Source organism: Oryctolagus cuniculus, chromosome 3 (assembly GCF_964237555.1).
Source record: "Oryctolagus cuniculus chromosome 3, mOryCun1.1, whole genome shotgun sequence".
NCBI classification, from domain to species: Eukaryota; Metazoa; Chordata; class Mammalia; order Lagomorpha; family Leporidae; genus Oryctolagus; species Oryctolagus cuniculus.
The window spans coordinates 76,484,431-76,507,726 of NC_091434.1; the positions used below are offsets into that span (position 1 = coordinate 76,484,431).

Here is a 23,296-nt window from a genome sequence, read left to right on the forward strand (position 1 = left end):
TCAGGTTGGCTAGGCACTGAGCATAGTGTAGCCATAGCACTATGTCCTACTGACCCATGAGGTAGGTATTCGGGTTCTACTTTTATTTAGAGGAAATTAACAACTCATTAGGTTAAAATGACTTACCCAAGGTCTGCAGTTGCTTGCAACAAAAGCAGAATTTTGATCGAGTGCATGGATTCTGGGGAGCTCTTCTGGGAACCTGATACTTCTGTTACTAACTCTGTGGAGATCAGCAATTTATTTTGTCATTTGTGCCTCACTTTTCTTATCTATTAAATGGGGGTGATAATAGTACCCATCTAGGGTTGTTGCCAAGAGTTAATTTGTGTAGTGCATTTGGAAGTGCATTTGGAACATTCTGAAAACATTTGTGGGTGTTTCATAGTTATTATTATCTGATTCCAAATACATTTTTCCACAACCATAGTAAAAAATAAGTTAAATCACAAGTTCTGGTCTCTTTGGCCTCTATAGCATGCCAGGCATTGTGGTAAACATAATAATTAAATTTAGCTCTTTAAATCTCCCTTTTTTCTGAATAGTAATTAAATCAAACGTGACATCTGACATCTGCTTAATTGTTTTGCTTGCCACAGACTTTTCCCTCGTTCTGTTGATAAAAGGGGGCACCCTCTCTGGAACAGACAGCTACCAGTCTTTGGTTAACAAGACCTTTGGCTTTCCAGGATATCTCCTCCTCTCTGCCCTGCAGTTTATGTATCCTTTCATTGGTAAGTTCTTAAAGATGCATCCAGCAGTTATACTCATAAACCTAGTCATTTGTGAATGAAATAGTTGTAATAGTCATTGGTCATGAAAGGCTATCAGCAGTTGAAACATTTTTCAAGTCAAATGTTTGCTTCTTTAAAAACTTTTTCTTCCTACTTTTCTTTACCTTTGATTTTATTTTCTAAGTATTTTTTGAAATAAAAATGAAAGTGATTTTCATTGGGTTAGTTTTGGTGTTTATTTGGTAAAAAAAAGAAAGAAAGAAAATAGAATGAGCTGGGATTAAAAGTATATGAAAGGGGGCCAATGCTGTGCTGTAGAAGGTTAAGCCTCCACCTGCAGTGCCAGCATCCCCTACTTCTGATCCAGCTTCTTGCTAATGATCCTGGAAAAGCAGCAGCAGATGGCCCAAGTTCTTGGGCCTTGCACCCACATGGGAGACCTGGATGAAGCTCCTGGCTCCTGGCTTCAGCCTGACCCACCTGGCCTCTGTGGCCATTTCAGGAGTGAACCAACAGATGGAAGATCTCCCTCTCTCTGTCTTTCTCTCTCTCTCTCTGTAATTTTTTCAAATAAATAAATAATGTTTTTTTAAAAAGCACTACATGTGTTCCTGAAAAAGTGACTGGAAGCTGAACTTTACCAACAAAATCAATTATGTTTTAAATGCTTACCCAAACTCACTATTCAAAATTTTGTGGAATAAAATCATTTGTAGTGTTGAAATATTATAATATAAATTGATACTATATCATAATCTGTTGTCTAGTTATTTTAAGGCTATTCATATTGGTAATCATAATGTATATTTGAAATAGTATGATTATATTAATATTTGGGAAATAATAACATTGCTTTGAGAATATTCAGGATGAAATGTAATGGTTTGATGTAACTACTATTTTAATTATGTTTTTAGCAATGATAAGCTACAACATAATAGCTGGAGATACTTTGGGCAAAGTTTTTCAAAGAATCCCAGGAGGTAAGTCAAATAGAAATTTTGAGTAATTAAATATATATATATATATATATGTTTTAAAGATTTATTTATTTATTTGAAAGTCAGAAATACACAGAGAGAGAAGGAGAGTCAGAGAGAGAGAGAGAGAGAGAGAGGTCTACCATCCGATGGTTCAATCCCCAATTGGCCGCAATGGCTGGATGTAGATCGATCCAAAGCCAGGAGAGTGGAGCTTCTTCGGGTCTCCCATGCGGGTGCAGGGACCCAGCACTAGGGCCATTTTCCACTGCTTTCCCAGGCCATAGCACAGAACTGGATGGGAAGTGGAGCAACTAGACTTGAACCGGAGCCCATATGGGATGCTAGCACTGCAGATGGTGGCTTTACCCACTACACAGCACTGGTCCCTAAATATATTTATTTTATATAATTATAGTTTTTAAAACTGCTTATTTAATTATTTGAAAGATAGAGTGACAGAGAGAGAGAGAGAATCAGAGAAAGAGAAAGAGAGAGAGCCCTTCCATCCACTTGTTGCAAATGGGTGCAATGACTGGGGCTAAACCACATGAGCAGCAGGGGCCCAGGCACTTGGGCCATCTTCCTCTGCCTTCCCAGGCACATTAGCAGGAAGCTGGATCATTTGAACCAGCACTCTAATATGGGATGCTGGTGTCCCAAACTGCAGCTTAACCTGCTGCACCACAACACTAGCCCTTGGTTATCTATAACAAATGTGGTTCATAATAATTTACAAATAAAGAATATTTTAAAGTAAAAGAATTGGGTTGCTTCACATCTCTTGCAATACCTCAATACAAAGTAATTATCTACTTTTATATATGAATTAACTATAGCTCAGCTGTTGAAAAAAATGTTAATACTCTTCAAACACATAGCAATTTTGTTTCAAATTCCCTATGGTTCATATCACTAGCTCTCTGTAGTCACATTTTTTTTTCATGTACTATTTATACTACATCATTTCTTACATAAGCAAACTACTTTCTGTGTTACTTTATTGTGGTATCATTTAACACGGTAAAAGTTATCTTTTCAAATATGTATCCTATGAGTTTTAAAAATGCATGTAGTAGTATAACCACAGCCACAATCAAAATACAGAACAATCCCATTATTCCCTCAAATTTTCCCCATTTCCCTTTGTAGTCAAACCCTCCCTCATCTACAGCCTGTGGGAACCACTAATCTGATTTCTTCCCTTATAGTCGTGCTATTTCCAGAATGCTGTGTAAGTGGCATCATATAGTGTGTAGCTTTTTGAATCTGGCTTCTTTCACTTAGCAGATGTATTTGAGACTCATTGGTGTCTGTGGGTGTATTCAGAGTTTGCTCTTTTTTTATTGCTGAGAAGTTTCACATCTTGTGGATGTACAACAGTGTATCTGTATTCCAGTTGAGGGACAAAAGCTGCTATAAACATTCTCAAGTTGCTGTTTTCAGATGCACTGCACCCTCACTCCTGTTCAGCTTTCCCTGTATCGTAGCTATTAGAAGACTTCAGAGATTGTGCATCATTTTGCTTTTTTAAAAAAGATTTTGAAACTCTTTTAAAGGCAGAATGACAGAGGGAAATGGAGAGAGAGAGAGAGAATTTTTCATCAACTTGTTCACTCTCCCAAATGCCATTGGCGATAGCCAATGTAAGGGCAGGCCAAGCCAGGAGCCAGAAACTCCATCCAAGTTTCCCATGTGGGTAACAGGAACCCAAACACTTGGACCATCTCCCACTGTCACCCACTGTCTCTGTCAGTAGGATCCCCTTTGCACTCGTGGGAACATCGTGCAGAGCATCCAGGACTCAAACCAGGCAATCTGTTATGTCCCATGTGGCAGCTTAAATCACGGCATCATAACACTGCCCCTCCATTTTGCTTTGAAGAGCTTCTTGTCCAAGTAGATAATCTCCATCTCCTTGTGACCTAACTCTGTAGTTGCCGTCACAGTTGAGAATGTTGATGCAACAATACCTTTCCTCTCAGTGTTTGAAACTCTCATTTCAGAGACATTCCAAACAAAACAAAATGAGACTGAAGGCTAGAAATTGCATCTGTACTTTTCACAGTGGAACCTGAAATCAAGGCGACTTTGTTATCAAACCATAGATTCACACCCTTTCAATTTTTCCTGCCTCTAAATAAACATCTTTAGTTCTGATTTTCCATGAACTTTCTGAAGTAGGTTTCTATTTTGTCACTTATTTATTGTTTGTATTTACTCATTATGATAGCCAAGAATCTGTAATGTATACCATTTGGGGCAGCCTCTCTGTCACTTCTGCCCTATCAAAAAAAGTTGATTCTGCCTACTTTCCTACAAGGAAAACACTTCCTTCTTGACAAGAGGGTAGAAATATATGAAGTATTTTTATCTAAATTGACTTTGGAAATTTGTTAAAGTGTTGTTGTTCAAGTCTCTTCAAACACAGAAGTTAAAAAAATCTCAGAAAATGCTCTGTCCTTGTGTAGCTTACTTCTGCATAAAAGGATTTGCCATTTCAGGGGTGCAGGGGATGGACAGGGAGTGATAAGTTTTTTTACCTTTGATAAAGATCTCTGCCATGTCTGGGTTCAGATTGTATTTTAAGGGAACAGAGGAAGGCAGAAGTAGAGCAACCGATTAGGAGGCTGTGTGTTTGGAAAACATACTGTGTTTCCTCTGCTCCCACTCCATCATCCACACAGGGATCTGTCTTCCCCAGCAAGCAAACATGAGATCTGCAGGGTACACCAACTGGGTGTCCTCTAGTCTAATTCAATTCTGACATCATCTGCCTGTAGAAAGCCGCAGGTAACACAGGTCAAGGGATTGAGCCCCAAACCTTCCCCCTCCACTCTCACTTCAGATGCCTGTCAAAAGCCCCAAATCACGTCATCTGTGCTTTGGACCCCACCTATAAATCATGGTTCCCAAACATCCCTGCCTGAGTTACATTCATTTCCTTGAGCAGCTCACAGAACTCAGGGAAACTCTTGTTACTCATGTGAGTTTATCGCAAGAGGCATTACGAAGCATAGTGAAGAGAGGAGGGGCACAGGGCTTCCATGTCGTGTCTGGGCACGTCACCCTCCAGGAAAATCGTACTCAGCTAGTCAGAAGCTCTCTGAACTCTATCCTTTTGGATATTTTTAAAATTTTAATTTTTAGCTGATACATAAAAATGTATATATCAATAAGGTGCTATGCGATGCTTAGATATGTGTGTATGTTGTATAAACTTCAGTCACGGTGAACATGTCTATCTCCAAAAGCATTTATCATTTCTTTATGAAGAAAGCATTCAAAATCTATTCTGCAGGCCAGCGCCTGGCTCACTGGGCTAATCCTCCACCTGCAGCACCGGCACTCCATGTTCTAGTCCCGGTTGGGGCGCCAGTTCTGTCCCAGTTGCTCCTCTTCCAGTCCAGCTCTCTGCTGTGGCCCAAGTGCTTGGGCCCTGCACCCGCATGGGAGACCAGGAGGAAGCACCTGGCTCCTGGCTTCAGATCGGCGCGGCACGCTGGCCGTAGCGGCCGTTTGGGGGGTGAACCAACGGAGGGAAGACCTTTCTCTCTGTCTCTCTCTCTCACTAACTCGGCCTGTCAAAAAAAAAAAATCTATTCTACAATCAATTTTTAAGAAAAGTATGCAATATATTAGCATTATGTGTCTACCCTACTGTGCAATAAAATACCAGAACTTTTTTTTCTCCTGCCTAACTGTAACTTAACATTCATTGGTCAACCATTTCCCTAATCCTCCCTCTCACTTTTTTTTTTTTTTTTTTTTTTTTTTTTATGGAGACTTCATTGCATAGGTATAATTGATAATAGAGTGAGCGGGCAAGCCCATCATGGCCTGTCTATTCAGTTTCTTCATAGCCTCTCCGTGCGGCTTTCCTTTCTCCAGGGAATGAGGCAGGCCCGCTCTGTAATGAGAAAGGTCAGATAAGGTAGGTCAGAGAATTTTGTTATGGTCACTTAGAGGAAGGGGAAGATTAGAGCAGCTATGAGCCAGCTTGGGAAGGCAGTTACAAGGTAGAAACTGTGGTTGAAAACTAAGATATACTTATCGTAATATCACATGGACCATTACAACAGTGTGACTGTAAAATATCACAATAGCATTCGAAGTAGAAGTGCACCCATAAGTTACTTTTTTGTTACATTTTTGTGATTAATTTATATTTTTTCATGGTTTTATGTAGTTTAACTCAAAATCATTGTCATCTAGGTAATATTTATATTATTCAAATAAATGCTTGAATATGTAGTTGTGTCACTATATATTACTTATACCTATAAGCACTTAATGACATTTACTTTGTTTTAGTTGATCCTCAAAGCTGGTTTATTGGTCGCCACTTCATTATTACACTTTCCACAGTTATGTTTATTCTGCCTTTGTCCTTGTACCGAGATATAGCAAAACTTGGAAAGGTAAGTTTACACTTTTAAATAGGGATAGAAATGCATGTTACTATGTGTATTAATTTTGTTGATCTTCCATATATTTGGCAAAGTTCTTAACAAGAGCATTCTTCTTTAGTTTACTTATCATTATGCCAGAGTAAACTGATTAAATCATTAGCTTGTTTGGAGGAGCTGATAGTTAAATAGTTAATAAATGTAAACTACACATGTTCTTTTTTTTTTTTCAATTTATTTATTTGAAAGTCAGAGTTACACAGAGAGAGGAGAGGCAGGGAGAGACAGAGAGAGAGGTCCTCCATCTGATGGTTCACTCCCCAACTGGCCTCAGTGACTGGAGCTGTGCCGATCCGGAGCCAGGAACGAGGAGCTTCTTCCAAGTCTCCCACGCAGGTGCAGGGGCCCAGGGACTTGGGCCATCTTCCACTGCTTTCCCAGGCCATAGAGCAGAGCTGAATCAGAAGTGGAGCAGCCAGGTCTCGAACCCGTGGCCATATGGGATGCCTGCACTTCAGGCCAGGGTGTCAACCCACCGCACCACAGCACCGGCCCCAACATGTCCTTCCTTTTTTTTTTACTTTTTAAGGTGGATACCCTTACTGATGTCAAACAGCACAACTTAAATTTAAAATATATAAATATTTAAACTGAAAGCAAATCTAAGTTATTGGGAAAACATTATTTTTGCAGATAGTTTAAACAATTTAAAATTAGCTAAGGATGAATCATTTCAAAGCTTAAATATTTTTTATTTGTCAGTTGGAATGGCTACTGGATCAGTTTTTACCTCAATCATGTTAAAGGTCAGGGTATTGACATAAATTGTTTAGAGTTTGTTCAGTACCTGATTCTTACTACTAAAGGTAAATAATGAATTCTTCATAATGAAAGGAACCAAAGGGCCGGCACCTTGGCTCACTAGGCTAATCCTCCGCCTTGCGGCGCCGGCACACCGGGTTCTAGTCCCGGTCGGGGCGCCGGATTCTGTCCCGGTTGCCCCTCTTCCAGGCCAGCTCTCTGCTGTGGCCAGGGAGTGCAGTGGAGGATGGCCCAGGTGCTTGGGCCCTGCACCCCATGGGAGACCAGGAGAAGCACCTGGTTCCTGCCATCGGATCAGCGTGGTGCGCCGGCCGCGGCAGCCATTGGAGGGTGAACCATCGGCAAAGGAAGACCTTTCTCTCTGTCTCTCTTCTCACTGTCCACTCTGCCTGTCAAAAAAAAAAAAAAAAAAAAGAAAGAAGAAGAAATGAACCAAAGAATTATTCAACTCATAAATTCACTTGCATAAAATAACCTTTATATGCCTGTATTTTATTCCCTTTCTCTCAAGGGATACTTGTTTTTTACCCAAATCATTATTGGTGCTGTGTCTACAGGATGCCAAGCATTCTGATGAAAAAATTCTAAAGTTTCTTATCTTCTACTTCAATATTCTATTTTGAAAGTTGCAACAAGATGAATTTTTCTTTTCTCTGTGATGTTTGCTGTGTTTATCCAGTTCTGAAGTCCCTTCTTCCAGGTAGAACTCCCAACAGAGACAATATTCTACAACCTTCCATCCCTAACAGTCATCCCGAGATGACCAAGAGGAGTATATTAAAAGGAACATTTTGTGAATTATCTGAATGACTGAACTGTTTTTAATTTGCATATTAAATGTCGACATATATGTCACTTGTAAGTTCTGAGAACAGAAATGAGGTATTTATGAAGCAAAATCCACTAATCTTAATATATATTTTTACAAAGAAGCCCTTGAAAATGTCATACTCAGATGCCTAAAGAAGTCTCCCAACAAGCCAGCAGAATAATTGGGAACCTTGACCTGAAGTCAAGCTGCTTAGGTGTGGGTTCCGTCTCTGTTGCTCTGGAGCTGTGTGGCCTTAGGCATGCTATTTAATGTTTCTGTTCCTTAGAAATTCTATGAAATCATAGTAAAAACTTCTTTTTGGTTAAAAATTAACAACCTAGAAAACAGTGCTGATGATAATCACATGCTGTAATACTATAATTTTATATTGTTTTTTGTCTTATCAGAGGAAAAAATCTAAAATGTACTTATCCATTAGAAAATTAAGCATACAAACAGTGACTAATATGATCAGTGCACAGAGCACATATTCTTGGTTTATATTTTAACCAGTTGATAGTGACAGAAGAAAAAGGAAAAGCAAAACAAACCTACACAGTCCAAAGGACAAAACCAAGTAGAAAAATAAATCAGACTAATGGAGCTAGAGAGCAAGAGGAAAAGCAGAGGCACACACCCCCCAGAAGTGTGTGGGGGGACAGAAATGTGTTGTGTTGCAAGGGAGAGGGTAAGCTAAAGACGGGAGCAGCAGCAGCGGTTGTAGACAGCAAAAATAATGCAGGTTAACACTAAAACAGGGCCTGAAGGAAAAAGAAAACTCAATTTCACTTTTAGTTTTGTAAACTGAAAGTCTTAGTTTTGTATTCTATGAAGAGAGCCACTAAAAATGTTTAAAGCCATGTTTCAGGATTCCAGTTGTCATATTTGACATTTGCTCACCTATTGGGGAGAAGAAGGGAACCAGACTATGATCTGATAAGAAGTTACATGCCTGAGATCATCAACACTAATCTATTAAGGACAAACAACTGAAGAATTGGCTAAAGGAAATCTATGCATAAGTTTACCCAAGTAAAAAGGAAAACGTCCTAGTATTTTAAATAAAATCATTGCTCTGAAATTGATAATATTTTTACATATTCTTTTGCAGATCTCCTTTATTTCTACAGTTTTAACAACGTTGATTGTTGGAATAGTGATGACAAGGGTCGTTTCATTGGGTCCACACATGTAAGTTTCTGCTGATGCTGTTTTTAAACTTTACACATGTAGCTTTTGTTGTCACATTTGTCAATCTTTGATTTACAGCCTTCTCAGAAGTATTTATATGGCATAGTATAAAGGTTAAAATGAAGAGTAGTAGTTCAGAAACACCGTTTATCTTTAGTATTTGACAAAATGAGTGAAAATAAACGCAGACGATTGTAGATAAGTAGTCTTCAGTCAGAGCCTGCAAAGCTGATAAGACCATACTGAAATGCTGATTTGATTATATTTTTTAGTAAGCAGCCCTAAGAATTAGAATAAGCAAAGGATTTTGAATAGAGAGAAACAGGAACATAGTAGAGATATGTACCCCAAAGATGGAATTATTTTTTATAAAGTTTCACCAATTTTGGCGGAAAAGAGGACAACGAATATGGTATTTTTCTTTTTTAAACTAAATGCTGTCACATTGAAAACTACCCCATATTAAACTTTCTTGTGTTTAAATAATCCATCATGTGTTAGCTAGTGCTCATAATTAATTGTGATATTTATTTATTTCTGTTATTATTTGGACAAGTAAAATGTTGACAACTTGGTATTGGTTCCCCAAATTTTGAAAATACAATTCCTCCTTGAAATTTACAACTGTATGTACTGCTGATGTAAACTACACACTGTTTATGCTTTGTTTATTGAATAAATTCACCATGTAAGTGCTGGGTAACTTACACTAATAGTCCCAAGAAAATATTGCAGTCATATCAGCCACAGCTTTAAATGCAGAATTATATTTCTGCAATGCAAAATAAATATTTGCTGAATAAATAAATAGTACATTAGTGAGCTTAATGACATTTTAAGTATTTTCTCAATACTAAACTAGATCAAATAAAATTAATTTGTCATTAGCACAAACAAGTAATACTAGGTCTTCAATGAATGCTGCCTGTGAATGAAAACAAAAAGGAGCCCTAGTGACTGGCTCTAGTTGTTAATGTAGTCTTCGGGGTAATTTATGTTTTCTTGTTGAATGGTGACTGCTCTGCAATATTACTTCATTTTCTACTGTTGCAGCTTATGGTAAACTTCTTAGTTCACCAGGAAGATAGAAAAAAAATATATAAGCATTCTCCAGTTTTATTTGGAAGTATGAAATTCCTAGTCTAATTGCATGTGATGTCTTTTCCTTGAAGAAGCAAACAGCTATTTTTAGAGGATTTAAGTAAAAGCATAACTATCTACAATGTTTATAATAATTTTTTCTCTTAAAATAACTCAATCTTGATTCATGGTTGCATTAGTCAGGTCAGGTTGCCATTATAAAAGATCATAAACTGAGTGGATTAAACGACAGAAGTTTCTGTGCTCATAGTTCGGGAGACTGGGAGTCAGCGATCAGGGTGCCAGCATGGTTGTGTTCTTTTTGGGGACAGCTTTCAGTGTTCCTACTGTGCCCTCATGTGGCAAAGAGAGAACACAAGCTCCTTAGTGTCTCTTCATTTAAGGGCACTGATGCCATCACAAGGACATCACCCCTTGGATCTCATTCAACTCTAATTATCTCCCAAAGACCTCACCTCCCAATATGATCATTGTGAGAGTGAGGGCTTCACCATATGAAATTAGAGGGAAAACAATTCAGTCCATATCATTACTGGCTTTGAAATGCACCTGCGTCACTTCAACATGTCCATTTGTTCTTTCAGTTAGTAGACATTTATTGTGTGCCTACAATGTCCAGGTATCGTGCTGCATCCTGAGAAAAAATGGGAAGGAGAGGCATAAAACAGTACCTTCTGCAGGTTGTTCATGATCATATGGAAAAGGGGATTACGATCGCATACTGCAGAATGTGTATATGTATTGAAATGTCACGTTAGCACCACATATATATGTATTATTTTCTATGTCAGTTAAATTTTTTTTAACTTTTATTTAATGAATATAAATTTCCAAAGTACAGCTTATGGATTACAATGGCTTCCCCCCATAACGTCCCTCCCACCCGCAACCCTCCCCTTTCCTACTCCCTCTCCCCTTCCATTCACATCAAGATTCATTTTCGATTCTCTTTATATACAGAAGATAAGTTTAGCATACATTAAATAAAGATTTCAACAGTTTGCTCCCACACAGAAACATAAAGTGAAAAATAATAGATGATTTTTTAAATGATGATGAAACCAGATCAGACCTATTGTCATGTTTAATCCCAGTGAGAGTCAAGTTGGGAATTGATAATTTCTTTTTTTTTTTTTTTTTTACAGAAGTTCAGTTTAGTATACATTAAGTAAAGATTTCAACAGTTTGCACCCCCATAGAAACACAAAGTGAAATATACTGTTTGAGTACTCGTTATAGCATTAAATCTCAATGTACAGCACATTAAGGACAGAGATCCTACATGAGGAGTAAATGCACAGTTGTGGGGAGCAACTCGGACTAGACTGTTACTGGAATTAAGACTTATTCTATGCATCTGCTCTCCCACAATATGGCGCTGAGAAGGGAGTAACAACTTCTACGCAGCTGCCTCTCGCCAACTTGAGTGATGACCTGCAGGAGCTGATCCTGCTCCTGATTGGAGGAGAGCAGCGTACTTGGCATGTGGGTAGTAGCAGAGTTGGGATTGGTGGAAGAGGACTATAAAGGAGGAGAGAGACAACATGCACCAGGGAACATCTATCTGAAGGAACACCTGAGCAGCCCCCGAGAGAGCCGGCCGGCGGTGTACCGCTCCCCCGCGGAAGTGGGGAAAGTGGCAGGGGGAACCACCCTTCCACGGAGGTGGAAGGGTTGGTAGCCAACCCGGGAAGAAGCAGCAGCAAACCCAGGGAGGGCCGAGCAGACGAAACAACTGCACAGGGTCCTGTGTCGTTCCTCCACGAAGACAGGAAACGACACACTGTGACTCCTGTTGTTGACTTTACAAACTGACACTCCTATTTATGGCATCAGTAATCTCCCTATGCTCCAGTCATGAGTTTCCAAGGCTATGGAAGCCTTTTGAGTTCTCCGACTCTTATCTTGCTTAGACAAGGTCATAGTCAAAGTGGAGGTTCTCTCCTCCCTTCAGAGAAAGGTACCTCCTTCTTTGAAGACCTGTTCTTTCCACTGGGATCTCACTCACAGAGATCTTTCATTTAGGTGGTTTGTTTGTTTGTTTGTTTGTTTTCCAGAGTGTCTTGGCTTTCCATGCCTGAAATACTCTCATGGGCTTTTCAGCCAGATCCGAATGCCTTTAGGGCTGATTCTGAGGCCAGAGTGCTGTTTAGGACATCTGCCATTCTATGAGTCTGCTGTGTATCTCGCTTCCCATGTTGGATCACTCTCCCCTTTATTTATTCTATCAGTTAGTATTAGCAGGTACTAGACTTGTTTATGCGATCCCTTTGACTCTTAGTCCTTTCATTATGATCAATTGTGAACTGAAATTGATCACTTGGACTAGTGAGATGGCATTGGTACATGCCACCTTGATGGGATTAAATTGGAGTCCCCTGGTATGTTTCTAACTCTACCATTTGGGGCAAGTCAGCTTGAGCATGTCCCAAATTGTACATCTCTTCCCTCTCTTATTCCCACTCTTATGTTTTACAGGGATCACATTTCAGTTAAATTTCAACACTTAAGAATAACTGTGTATTAATTACAGAATTAACCCAGTCATATTAAGTAGAACAGACAAAAAGAAATACTAAGAGGGATAATGTATTAAGTTGTTCATTAACAGTCAGGGCTATGCTGATCAAGTCACCGTTTCTCATAGTGTCCATTTCACTTCAACAGGTTTCCTTTTTGGTGTTCAGTCAGTTGTCACCGATCAGGGAGAACATATGGTATTTGTCCCTTTGGGACTGGCTTATTTCACTCAGCATGATGTGTTCCAGATTCCTCCATTTTGTCAGTTAAATTTTTAAGATTTACTTATTTATTTGAAGGATAGAGTTACAGAGAAAGAGGGAGAGACACAGAGAGATCTTCCATCTGCTGGTTCATTCCACAAATGACTGCAATGCTTGTGGGTGGCCAGGCTGAAGCCAGGAGCCAGGAACTTCTTCTGGCTATCCCATGTGGGTGGCAGGGGCCCAAACACTTGGACTATTTTCCACTACTTTTCCCGGGCCATTTTCAGGCCACTAGATCGGCAGTGGAACAGCCGGGACACAAAATGTAAAAAATTATTTTAGAAAGGAGTGAAAATGAAACAGAGAAGCTACATGTAAAGAATTATACAACCATTGGCACGTATAGATGATTTTAGTGCTAATGGGTAAAAATAACAGAGATAGAAAAGGGTTATGAAAAGTAAGTCTATAGTACAGAAAAAAATATTTGGAATTCAATGTAGTTGTGAAATCCCACCAGCAGTTTAAAATCCTAACACTACTTTTAGCAAGAATATGGCTGTGGACAAGTTGTTTTTATGTGCTAAGGTTCTTGGTAACAACCTTATCTCATAGAATTGTGTTGTGACTATTAAGTATGATAATATATGATGGTTTGCCAGGTGTGGTGATAGTATGAAGGGTATATGCGTATGTCCAAATTCATCAAGATGTTCTATCGCATGTGGGCAATTTTTTGTATGCCAATTATGTCTCAAAAAATCTTTTGAAAAATAAATGACAGTGCGCTGTGATAACTGCCAAGTAGAAGCTTGAGAGGAGAACAGAGGCAATGCCAAAGAAAAGAGTGCTCAACCGTCTGTCCAGATCAGCAAGGGCTTCCTTGAGGGAAAACTATGATCTGGGTAGTTTGAAAGATGAATTGGAATTTTTCCAGAATGATAAAATGGTCAAAGAACTTAGAGTCCCGGGAGAAACACATAAAAGCGCAAAAACATCTATTCAATTCTAGTGGTATTTATTGAATGTCTGTTGTGTTGGTACTGTATTCAGTTCTGGTTTTCAAAAGCTGAATTAACAGTGACAAAAAAATAATAATTATATCAAACCAAGAAACAGTTTTTGCTAATATTTTGTGTATCAGAAAAAAACAATTTTTTGAGATTTATTTATTTATTTGAAAGATAAAGAGAGCAATAAACCAAGAGATATCTTCCATCTGCTAGTTCATTTCCCAGATGGCCATATCACTCAGGGTTGAGCCAGGCCAAAGCCAGGAGCTTCATCTGGGTCTCTCACTTGGGTGGCAGGGGCCCAAACACTTGAGAAATCTTCTGCTGCTTTTTCTAAACCTTTAGCAGGGAGATTGGTCAGAAGTGGAGCTGCCAGGATAAGAACCAGCACCAGAATGGGATACTGGAGTCACAGGTGTGGCTCTACATGCTACGCCACTATCATGAATACAAAGAGAAATAAAACATCTCTGTGCTCCAGGGGCTCAGAGTTTAATAGAAGAGATAAAACTTACCGATGACTATCATATAGGGTGTGTGTCTTGGTACAAAGGAAAGAGAAAGGGGAGTCCAGCTTCCTGGTGGAACTGCATTAACTGATTTTATGGCCCAAGTGCTATTTATTTCTGTTGTAAACAAAGTGTTGCTTTTATACCTGCCTGACCTTCCTCTAGTGATGATAAAATATTTTACCTGAGCCTTTGAGATTTTGCTAATAAAAGATTATTTACTTAACTCTTCCAATATTTGGATGTTAAAGAAGTATGTTTTTCTAATATTATGCCACCTTTTATTTCTGTTTGAATACTGCAGACAACTTCTGTTTGTACTGAATTACAACCAGGCTAATCAAGTCCAATGCTCAGGGGTTGGCATAGTAGCTAGTCAGTCTTCTTTCTGAAAATACAGCAACCACAAATGATTATAATCCATAAAACATGAGAAATTCAATACTTCATGTGTGATTTTCTTCATTTCTGGTTCAAATAAATGATCAGAAAAGCTATGATTTTTTTTCACAAGGCTTTTAAAGTGGTATTTGAAAAAGATCTTTAAACTCACTGTCAGAAAAGAGGAAGGGCTGTAATGGCTACTGGTATTGACCTTGTTACTATGGAAACACCTTTTTAGTGGTTGTGTTTTAAAAATAAAGCACAATTCAATTTCCTTTTCATAAGTCATAGGGCCATACATTCTGCTTTTTGATATGATTTCAAATATCTCACAGTCCAGTGACTCTCAGTCCTTTTGGAAATTGCATTCAGTTTTATTGTATTTTCTAACCTTTTGCTTTCTAAAAACTGAGGTAGCAAGGCAATTTAATTGCTTTCCAGAAAGTGTGCAAGAATAAAAATGCAATAACACAGTTCTTCCGTTTTCCAATTTTTTTCCCTAACTTGAATCAGAGATTTTATCTCTATGAAAACCTTTATTCAGTATCTCATTAAAATTCATGTGTTAACCTTCAGAATAAAAACAATAACGTGAAGTCCAAATTTACAGCTCTTTCCCCCTTCACAGTCATCTCTTTTGCAGCACATTCGTCAACAGTATGGTGTTCTTTCAACATGCATTTATGCATGTACAATGTGCCTTCCCCAAGAATCTCAATACATATTAAGGCTCTTATCACTTATCCATTCTAACCCTGAAATTCTACAATTTAATGCTACATGTAAAGAAGGACAAGAGAGGATCAAGAAGGGATCAGGAAAAAAATGGTAAAGGCAAAGAGTTCATATTTGAGGAAAGGAATGATTAAACTGACAAATATAAGCCACTGAATTTTTTGATTATATATAAATTATTGCTTTTTTTGTCACAAATGATAGCAACCACAAAACTGCACTGATTGAAGCAAAAGAGAATTTACTGACTCAACTGTAAAGTTCAAGATTATTTCCATTTTGAAGTGTGGCTGGATTTAGGAGTTGAATTGATGTAATTAGACAGCTCTTCTTTTCTTCTTTCATCTCTTGGCTCCTTTTCTGTTTTGGCTCTAGTTTCTGAAAGGCTTTCTCCTCACTGTGCCAAGATAGAGGTTTTGATTGGCTGTAGTAAGAATCCATGAGGATCCTAGACCCTGTATCATCAAGGCTTATGTTCATTTTCTTGTCTTCAGGCTACGTGATCACCCTTGAAGCTATGGAAAGGGTCAACCCAACTAAAGCACCTGAGCTGAGGGTAGGGAAGAGGGTAGTGCTGAAGCCAAGAGAAGTAGTAGCTTACAAACTGCAAATGTCCGTATCAGGTGATGGGAGTTGCAATTAAATGGTAGTGCTGAAAGCCAAATTGGAGAGAATAAACTGTAAGTGAATAATAGGAAAGCGAATTTGACAAATCATTATCTTTTATTCCTCCTCTGTGAAAAGACATCATTGAATCAAAATAATATGACAAAATAGCGATCTGAGAGAGTAAGAGCTCTAAAAATACTTCTTCCATGAGAAATATTGATTATGTTGTAGACCTAGTCAGAAGCTGGAACCAAGTGTTCTCCATAATATTGTGAAAAGGGGAATTTAGAGTATACTTAAGGCTGATCCTTATAGAGGAGATGGTATATTCTTTCCTCTTTAAACAAGAGGATCAGAATATGGTTATGGGTATGAAAGCATTCTGGAGTGGAATACATGTATGAATCCATGTGCCATTTGGTGTTAGTTTATTTAACTTGGGGATTGTCTGGCCAAAATTTTGAAGTAATGAGACAACAAAAATTGCCTTGAGACAATGAAAATTTTATACAAAAATAGTCATTGTCAAAGAAACTTTCATTAAGGCTATTTCCAAGGGAACAAACTTTGCTAACTCATTTATTAAAACATCACATGACTGCAGAGCTTATGGTATGTTTCGCCAGAGTTTGCCAGCTTGAAACAACCCATGGGACTGTTGTTTGAGTAGAGACGACATGAAATGGGAAAACCATCTGCAAGACAATACATGCTCTGAGAGGATTGTCTTCGTTGCATTAATGGAGCTGGGAAATGTTAAGTACTCATTTTACCCATCATCACTTCGCTTTACAAACAGTTGCCTTCCTGAGGTTTGCCATCTCTCTCTTATTCCAGTCAGAAGCCAGACTGCTCTAGGTGCACATTCACAACCAGTAAGCATAAGTAGCATAGCCTGTTCTTTGAGCCAGTAAACATTTACTAAATGTCTAACTGACGCCAGCACTCTTTAAGTGTCGGCTCTGCAAAGATGAAGAAGGCACAGTTCCTGACCTCAGATCCCTCGTGTTTGTGGAGTAGACATGTGAAATAAGGTCTTAATACAACATATAATAGAATAATGGGCAAGTGCCATGGAACACATTAACCAACCCTAGCCCAGACTGTGTAGGCAGGTAATATTTCAGAATAATACAATGATTTGCTGCTTGAAAAAAATGCACAGTCATTAGTTGGGTCAAAAAGGAAGGGTGGTGATAGAAAAGGCTGGAAGGTACTGTTGGCAGAAATGTGTGAGGCCCAGACAGGTGGTGACTACAAAGGCAGAGTTCAAGGTTCTAGCATTAGGAAGAACTTGAAGAGGAGGGATGCAATGCCATTGATGGGGGGAGCTAGCATATAAAAGGAAAGTTCTTCCCTTGATAATGTTCTCAAAAACTCTACCTTGCTTTCATGGTACTCTTCAAATATACTTTTATCATAGTTGTAACAGCTATCCTATCTCATATTACCTATTTTGAGAAACTGCTGAAGACAGTACTGTCCATACTCACTGATGAGTGTTTTACCACTATAAAAAATGCTGCAAGCTGTGTAATTTATAAGAAACAGAAATTTATTTCTCACAGTTCTGGAGGTAGGGAAGCTCAAGAACAAGGTCCTGGCATTTGGCGTCTGGTGAGGGCTGCTCTCTGCTTCCACAGTGGTGCCTTGAATTCTGCCTCCTCTGGAAGGGCCAATGCAGTATCCTCACATGGAGGGGGTTGAAGGGCAAAAAGGAGTCAAACACACTCCCTCCAGACCCTTCGTAGGGGAGTACTCCCATGCATGAGAGCTCTGCCTCGTGGCCTCATCACCTGCTAAAGGCACCACCTCTTAATCCGGTTGCACTGGAGATTAAGTTTCATTATGAATTTTGGAGGAGATACAAGCATTCAGGCCACAGCACCCACTAACTCCCACATCCCCATCACCACCAGCTTTATAGCTTCTGTATTTGGGAAGGAGCTAGAGTTTTGGTGATTTTCAGCTGGAAGTTTGGATACAATATTATAGGAGCATTTGGCAGAGACTAAAATGAAAGTCAACATTTATGTGAAGTGGTAAGTAACTTGAGATTGTTCTTCAGACATGCAAGATTGAATGGCCTTAAGCAGAAGAGCTGCCAGATCAAGCCTCTGTTTTAAGTATTTTTTTATTTTTCAAAGATTTATTTTATTTATTTCAAAGGCAGAATGACGGAGAGGGAGAGATAGAAAGTTCACTCTCCAATGGTTCATATACTGGTTCACTCTCCAAATGGCAAAGGCCAGGGCCAGGCCAGGCCAAATCCAGGACGCAGGAACCCCACCAGGGTCTTCCACATAGGTGGCAGGGGCCCATCTTCTACCCCTTTCCCAGGCATGTTCAGGGAACTGGATCAGAGGCAGAGCAGCAGGGACTTGAACTGGCACTCTGATATGGGACACCAGTGTTAACAACTGGTGGCCTAATCTGCTGAGCAACAACAGTGGCCCCCAAATCTCAATTTTAATTTGACTACTCGAGCAGCAGAGGTGAGAACAGATAGGGATGCAAAGACCTGGAAGGAATTTATCTAGAGCAAGCATCGAGGCAAAAAATAACTGGAATGGTATAAGGACAAGACTGGTAGAAATGAAGAAAAGGGAAAATTGAAGTCATTTTAACTCGATAAATCCAAAGAATTTGGTGACTTGAATGAGGCACTGTGGGAGTAGGAGTCTCTCAGGTGACAGATGATGATGGCAAGGCTTTCAGCTTGGATAACTAGACTCCCAGACAGCCTAGAATTCACTTCCAAAGGGCAAAAATGAAAGAGTATGTCCGAATAATTAGCATTCATTAAATGCCTACAGGGTCAGTTGCTCTTCTAGGTTCTGGGGCCATAAAGACCAATAGCACATGCCTTTATGCAGCTCTCTTCCAGCTTATTGAAGGTAAGACAGGGCAAATAAGAGTTAACATCAATAGAACAACAGAAGTAGAACAGAGTGCTATTTAATTAGAGAGAAGGGCCTTGCCTCCATTAAAGTTATTTACCAGGATAGGCAAATAAGCAGATGTGGAAAACCATAGTAAGATTTAAATATTTTGATATGTTGATTTTATATAGACCTTCAGGGAGAGTGAGAGAAAAATAGTCACCCAGAGATTTGGAAATGCAACTCCAGCTTTTGGGCACAGTTGTGTGTATGGATAAGTTAGTATAGCAACAGTAGATAAGGCGAAGACAAGTGCAACCACATAGAACTCCAGTAGAAAATAATTATCTGGAAACCACATCTGAAATTTCATTTATGCTCAATATAAACCCATATTGTATCTTAATTCTGTTTTGATGGAAAACACAACAGAGAATCTGAAAATTTCCATAATTATTATTTGGTTATTTTTATTTGAGAGAGAAAAACACAAACCGACAGAGATCTTGCACCCATTGGTGCATGCCTCAAATATCTGCAACAACTAGGGCTGGGTCTAGCTGAAGCCTAGAGCTGGGAACTCAATTCATGTCTCCTCTGTGGGTGCCAGGAACCAAGTCACTTGAACCATTAATGATGCCCCACAGTGTGCACATTAGCAGGTAGCTGAAATTTGGAGTACAGCAAGACTTATACCCACACACTCAAGTATGGGATATGGGCATCCCAAACTATGTTTTTAACTTTAGCCAATACACCTGCCATAACACCCATAATTCTGACAAATTCATTGTAATACAAAGGTGAGATCCTGCCTGCTCCCACACATTTTGTGCATGTTCACTCCAACAAAAGTATGGTTAACACCAGTTGTTAAAGAGTTGAGAGAGGAATTGAAGACAGCAGTGAAAAAAGGACATGAAAGGAAGAACAAAAAGTTTGGTGTTCCAAGCGGCAAAAGAGAAGTACTTGCAGTATTTTATGGTGTTAAGTTGTGCTAGCTTTTTACATGATTCATATAAATAATTGTAAATTGGTAAAAAAAATCAGCATAAGTTTTATGCTAATTTAAAATCAGAATTAGCTTTTAGAAACAAAACTCTGTGTTTTAAAAAATAGATTAGTTTTGATAGAGTGATTCCCAAGAAGAATTTTTCTGAGCAACTTTATGTATTCATTTAAGACACAACTGTCCAAAGAACAGAGTTGAATACAGCTAAGCTGGAGGAGGAGGAAGTGGCAGAGAGATGTCAGCAGATCCTGGGGCGCAGAGGGGACGTGATCAGATCTGCCTGTCATTAATAGCTGGTGCATTGTGTGACCGGAAATGAGGAGCTTTGATGTGCCATCCAGAGCACTTAATCCCAGATGTGTCTGGTCTCAGAGATTAATATGTAAGACTCGCAAAACAAAAATGTAAGCTCTGCCTGGCTTGGCTTGTTTTGAAGGTGCCTGTGTTTAGCTCAACAGAGTTTGGAGAGGTACCTGGAGAGGCATGATGATGTCTGATCTTCCTGATTCAGAGGTCCAGTGTTGCTAGATTCAGAAGTAATCACCTGGATCTTTATTTTCACATCTGTGAAGACCAGAGGTACATTTGATACGGCTTAGTTCCTACTACTTTCTCTTGGCACTTGGCTGTTGTGAATATAGGAGGAATGAAATACCTGAATCTAAGACCTAAACTGAGACAGTTTTACAAAATTAATTAATTTCCCCAAACCTCCCTGCCTCTGGCTCCTCCCCAACAAAATTTTATTAAAAGTTTATGAATGAGCATCTATTTGGATTTATCAGGATAATGAAAACAAAACAGTTGTCATTTTGAAAGTATTTGCTAGTATTTTGCTAAGGCTGCAGTGTCTACAAATCTGTTCTCTTTTTTTGGTAGCATTAAAATATTTCAAAACACTAAACCACTGTTGCTAAAAATGATCTGAATTTTATAGTAACCTTAATTATGGTGCCCTGATCTTTCTGAAGCTTTGTTAGGTATCACAAAAAATACTACTTCTTTTCAATATTGCTTTTATTTGCATTTATTCAATGTGTTTTGTCAAGATAATACTTCCAAATAATTTTATGAAATTAAATATTAAAATACCTTCTAATAAATAGAGCAGTGTCCTACCAAAATCCTTCTCAATTTCAATCTTTAACCTTATATTTTGACATTCACATCTTTATTTCTAGGTAACATGCTTGTAGTTGTTCATTCTGGATGTGCTCTTTAATTTGATCGTGTTTGTTACTCCTCTTTCAAACACTCAAATGTATAGAATGATGAATCAATTTTATCATTTTTGCTACAGACCTCCTCCTGAGCCTTTTGATTGATTTCTTAGTTTGCTCTTCCACCATCGTCCTAGAACTTCCTGCTCTACCACCGTCATCCTAGGACTTCTCTTACCTCATTCTCATGTCCAATACTTTACCCAGGATCACAGAGTTTTCATTTTTCTTAAATTTCTCCATTCTAAATTTTTTTTATTTTATTTATTTGAGAAGCAGAAAACACACAGTGTCAGAGACAGAGTTGGACAGACATCTCATCCACTGATTCATTCCCCAAATGCTCACAACAGGAGAGGCTGAGCCAGACTGAAGCTAGGAGCCTGGTACTTAATTGTGGTCTCTCCTATGACTGGCAGGGATCCAACCATTGAGCCATCTCTGCTGCCTCCTAGGGTGCACAAGTAGCAGGAAGCTGAAATTGGAAGCAGTGTTAGGATTCGAACACAGGTGTTCCCATATGAAATGCAGGTGTGCCAACTGTGCCTAATTCGCACTCTCTCCTTTGGCTGGAACACCTTCATTCAGTAGCTTTCTGGTGTCTCTGAGTCCTGCACACACAGGGGATTTTGCAAAGTGGATCAGCTCTTTCTCATCATGAGCTGCCTCCACATGGTTGTAACGTCTACCCTGGGAGGGGAGGCGTCTGCTGTGCTTTTCACAGAATGTCTTCTTCACTGATGTCTCTTGCCATTGCCTTCTCCCTCGTGGATTTCCTTTCTCTTGAGTTCCCCTAAGTATTTTAATGGGGTCTCAGCAGAGAGAGATGAATGTATGTAGCCTATAGATGGCCATGTTTAGCTGAATGCCCACATTTAACTTTTGCTTATTATTTGCGTGAGAGTTTAATGACAAATTAGAGCATTTTATTTAAAATATATTTTCCTCATTAGGGAAGTCATTGAATTTTTATGTGGGTGGCTTATACTATGTTATGAAGTATAGATGTTTAGATAATTCCTTCTTAAAAATTATCGAGTTCCTGATTTGCCTAGTTCTTTCTCTGTTAGATCACAACCACTACTATTTTATAGTGGTGCCAGAAATTCAGAAAAAAGAGGAAGATCAGATATATCTGTACTAGTACCTAACTGAGCACTTTCAGATGGGATGTCTGCAGAAGGAAATAGCTAAAATAACATTTCTTCTTGTTTTGCTGACCTTACTTTTCTTAGCACCCAAAGTTGACAGTTGAGTATTTGTCCCTGATTGTGTAATCAATGAAAATTCACTCTGGTAAAAATTATGAGAGATCAATTTTCCATTGCTTCCAAAGAATATTAATCACACGCACACTCTCACACACACACACAACAGCCTCAAGATTTTATACAAGTGAGGTTGCTTAGCCTTACAAAAAGAAAATGCAGCACTTACAAGTAATGTCTGAAAGTGAAACTCTTTCCTGCTCAAGTAGGAAACTTCTGGCTCTTTATAAGAAGGTGTTTCTAAGCGCTCAAGAAAGGAACCTAAATGTCAGTACACTTAGCATCTTATGTCGGTGATAAAATATTCTTTAACAATCTTTCCTGGTAGTTAAATACAAAATGAAGACATTTTATCCTTTATATACTAACTGAATAAAGCCTCTTCTATCATTGGAAATTTCTGTAACAAACAAGAATGATCCTTCAGTAGTGAATGTGTGTGTGTAGGTAGAAATTTAAATGTAAAAGGTTAATTTTTTTTTCTTTCAAGTGATTTGTCTAGGGTGTTGTCTGGCAATTCAATAACCAAGTAATTTGCTTCTCCCTCCATTTGAGATGTCAAATATCTCATGGTTTAATGAGAGCTTTATTTTTCTAAGGAAAAAAAAGAAGAAGAAAACTATGTTAATTATCTTGCCTTGGTAATCACACAACAATGGCAACACTTAGGGCATCAACACAGAGCTACAGCTCAGTTACAGAGTCTGATGACTAGGCAAAAACATAAACCCTGCAGTGAGGTGAGCAAATTCAAATTTCTTGAGATTGTATAAAAATGATTTCATTTATTTATTTGCAGTGCAGAGACAGGCCCACAGATTGAGCTCCTGTTTGCTTGTTCACTCCCTAAATGCCCATAATGGGTGGGTCTGGGATGAAGTCCTCCCATT

The 23,296-nt window shown here is 38.8% G+C and overlaps 1 protein-coding gene across 4 annotated transcripts in view; it reads left to right on the forward strand.

Moving 5' to 3' along the window:
* The window catches only part of SLC38A11 (solute carrier family 38 member 11), a 59,687-nt gene that overhangs the window by 6,235 nt on the left and 30,156 nt on the right, over window positions 1-23,296 (forward strand). For all 4 annotated transcript variants that reach the window (XR_517064.4, XM_008258684.4, XM_008258681.4 and 1 more), the window contains exons 4-7: window positions 600-734; window positions 1,652-1,717; window positions 6,029-6,135; window positions 8,868-8,947. Coding sequence is in view for 3 of the 4 variants with exons in the window: in XM_008258684.4 (XP_008256906.2) it covers window positions 600-734; window positions 1,652-1,717; window positions 6,029-6,135; window positions 8,868-8,947 (388 nt within the window). In the remaining variant the exon portion in view is untranslated. The remainder of the gene's footprint in view (window positions 1-599; window positions 735-1,651; window positions 1,718-6,028; window positions 6,136-8,867; window positions 8,948-23,296) is intronic.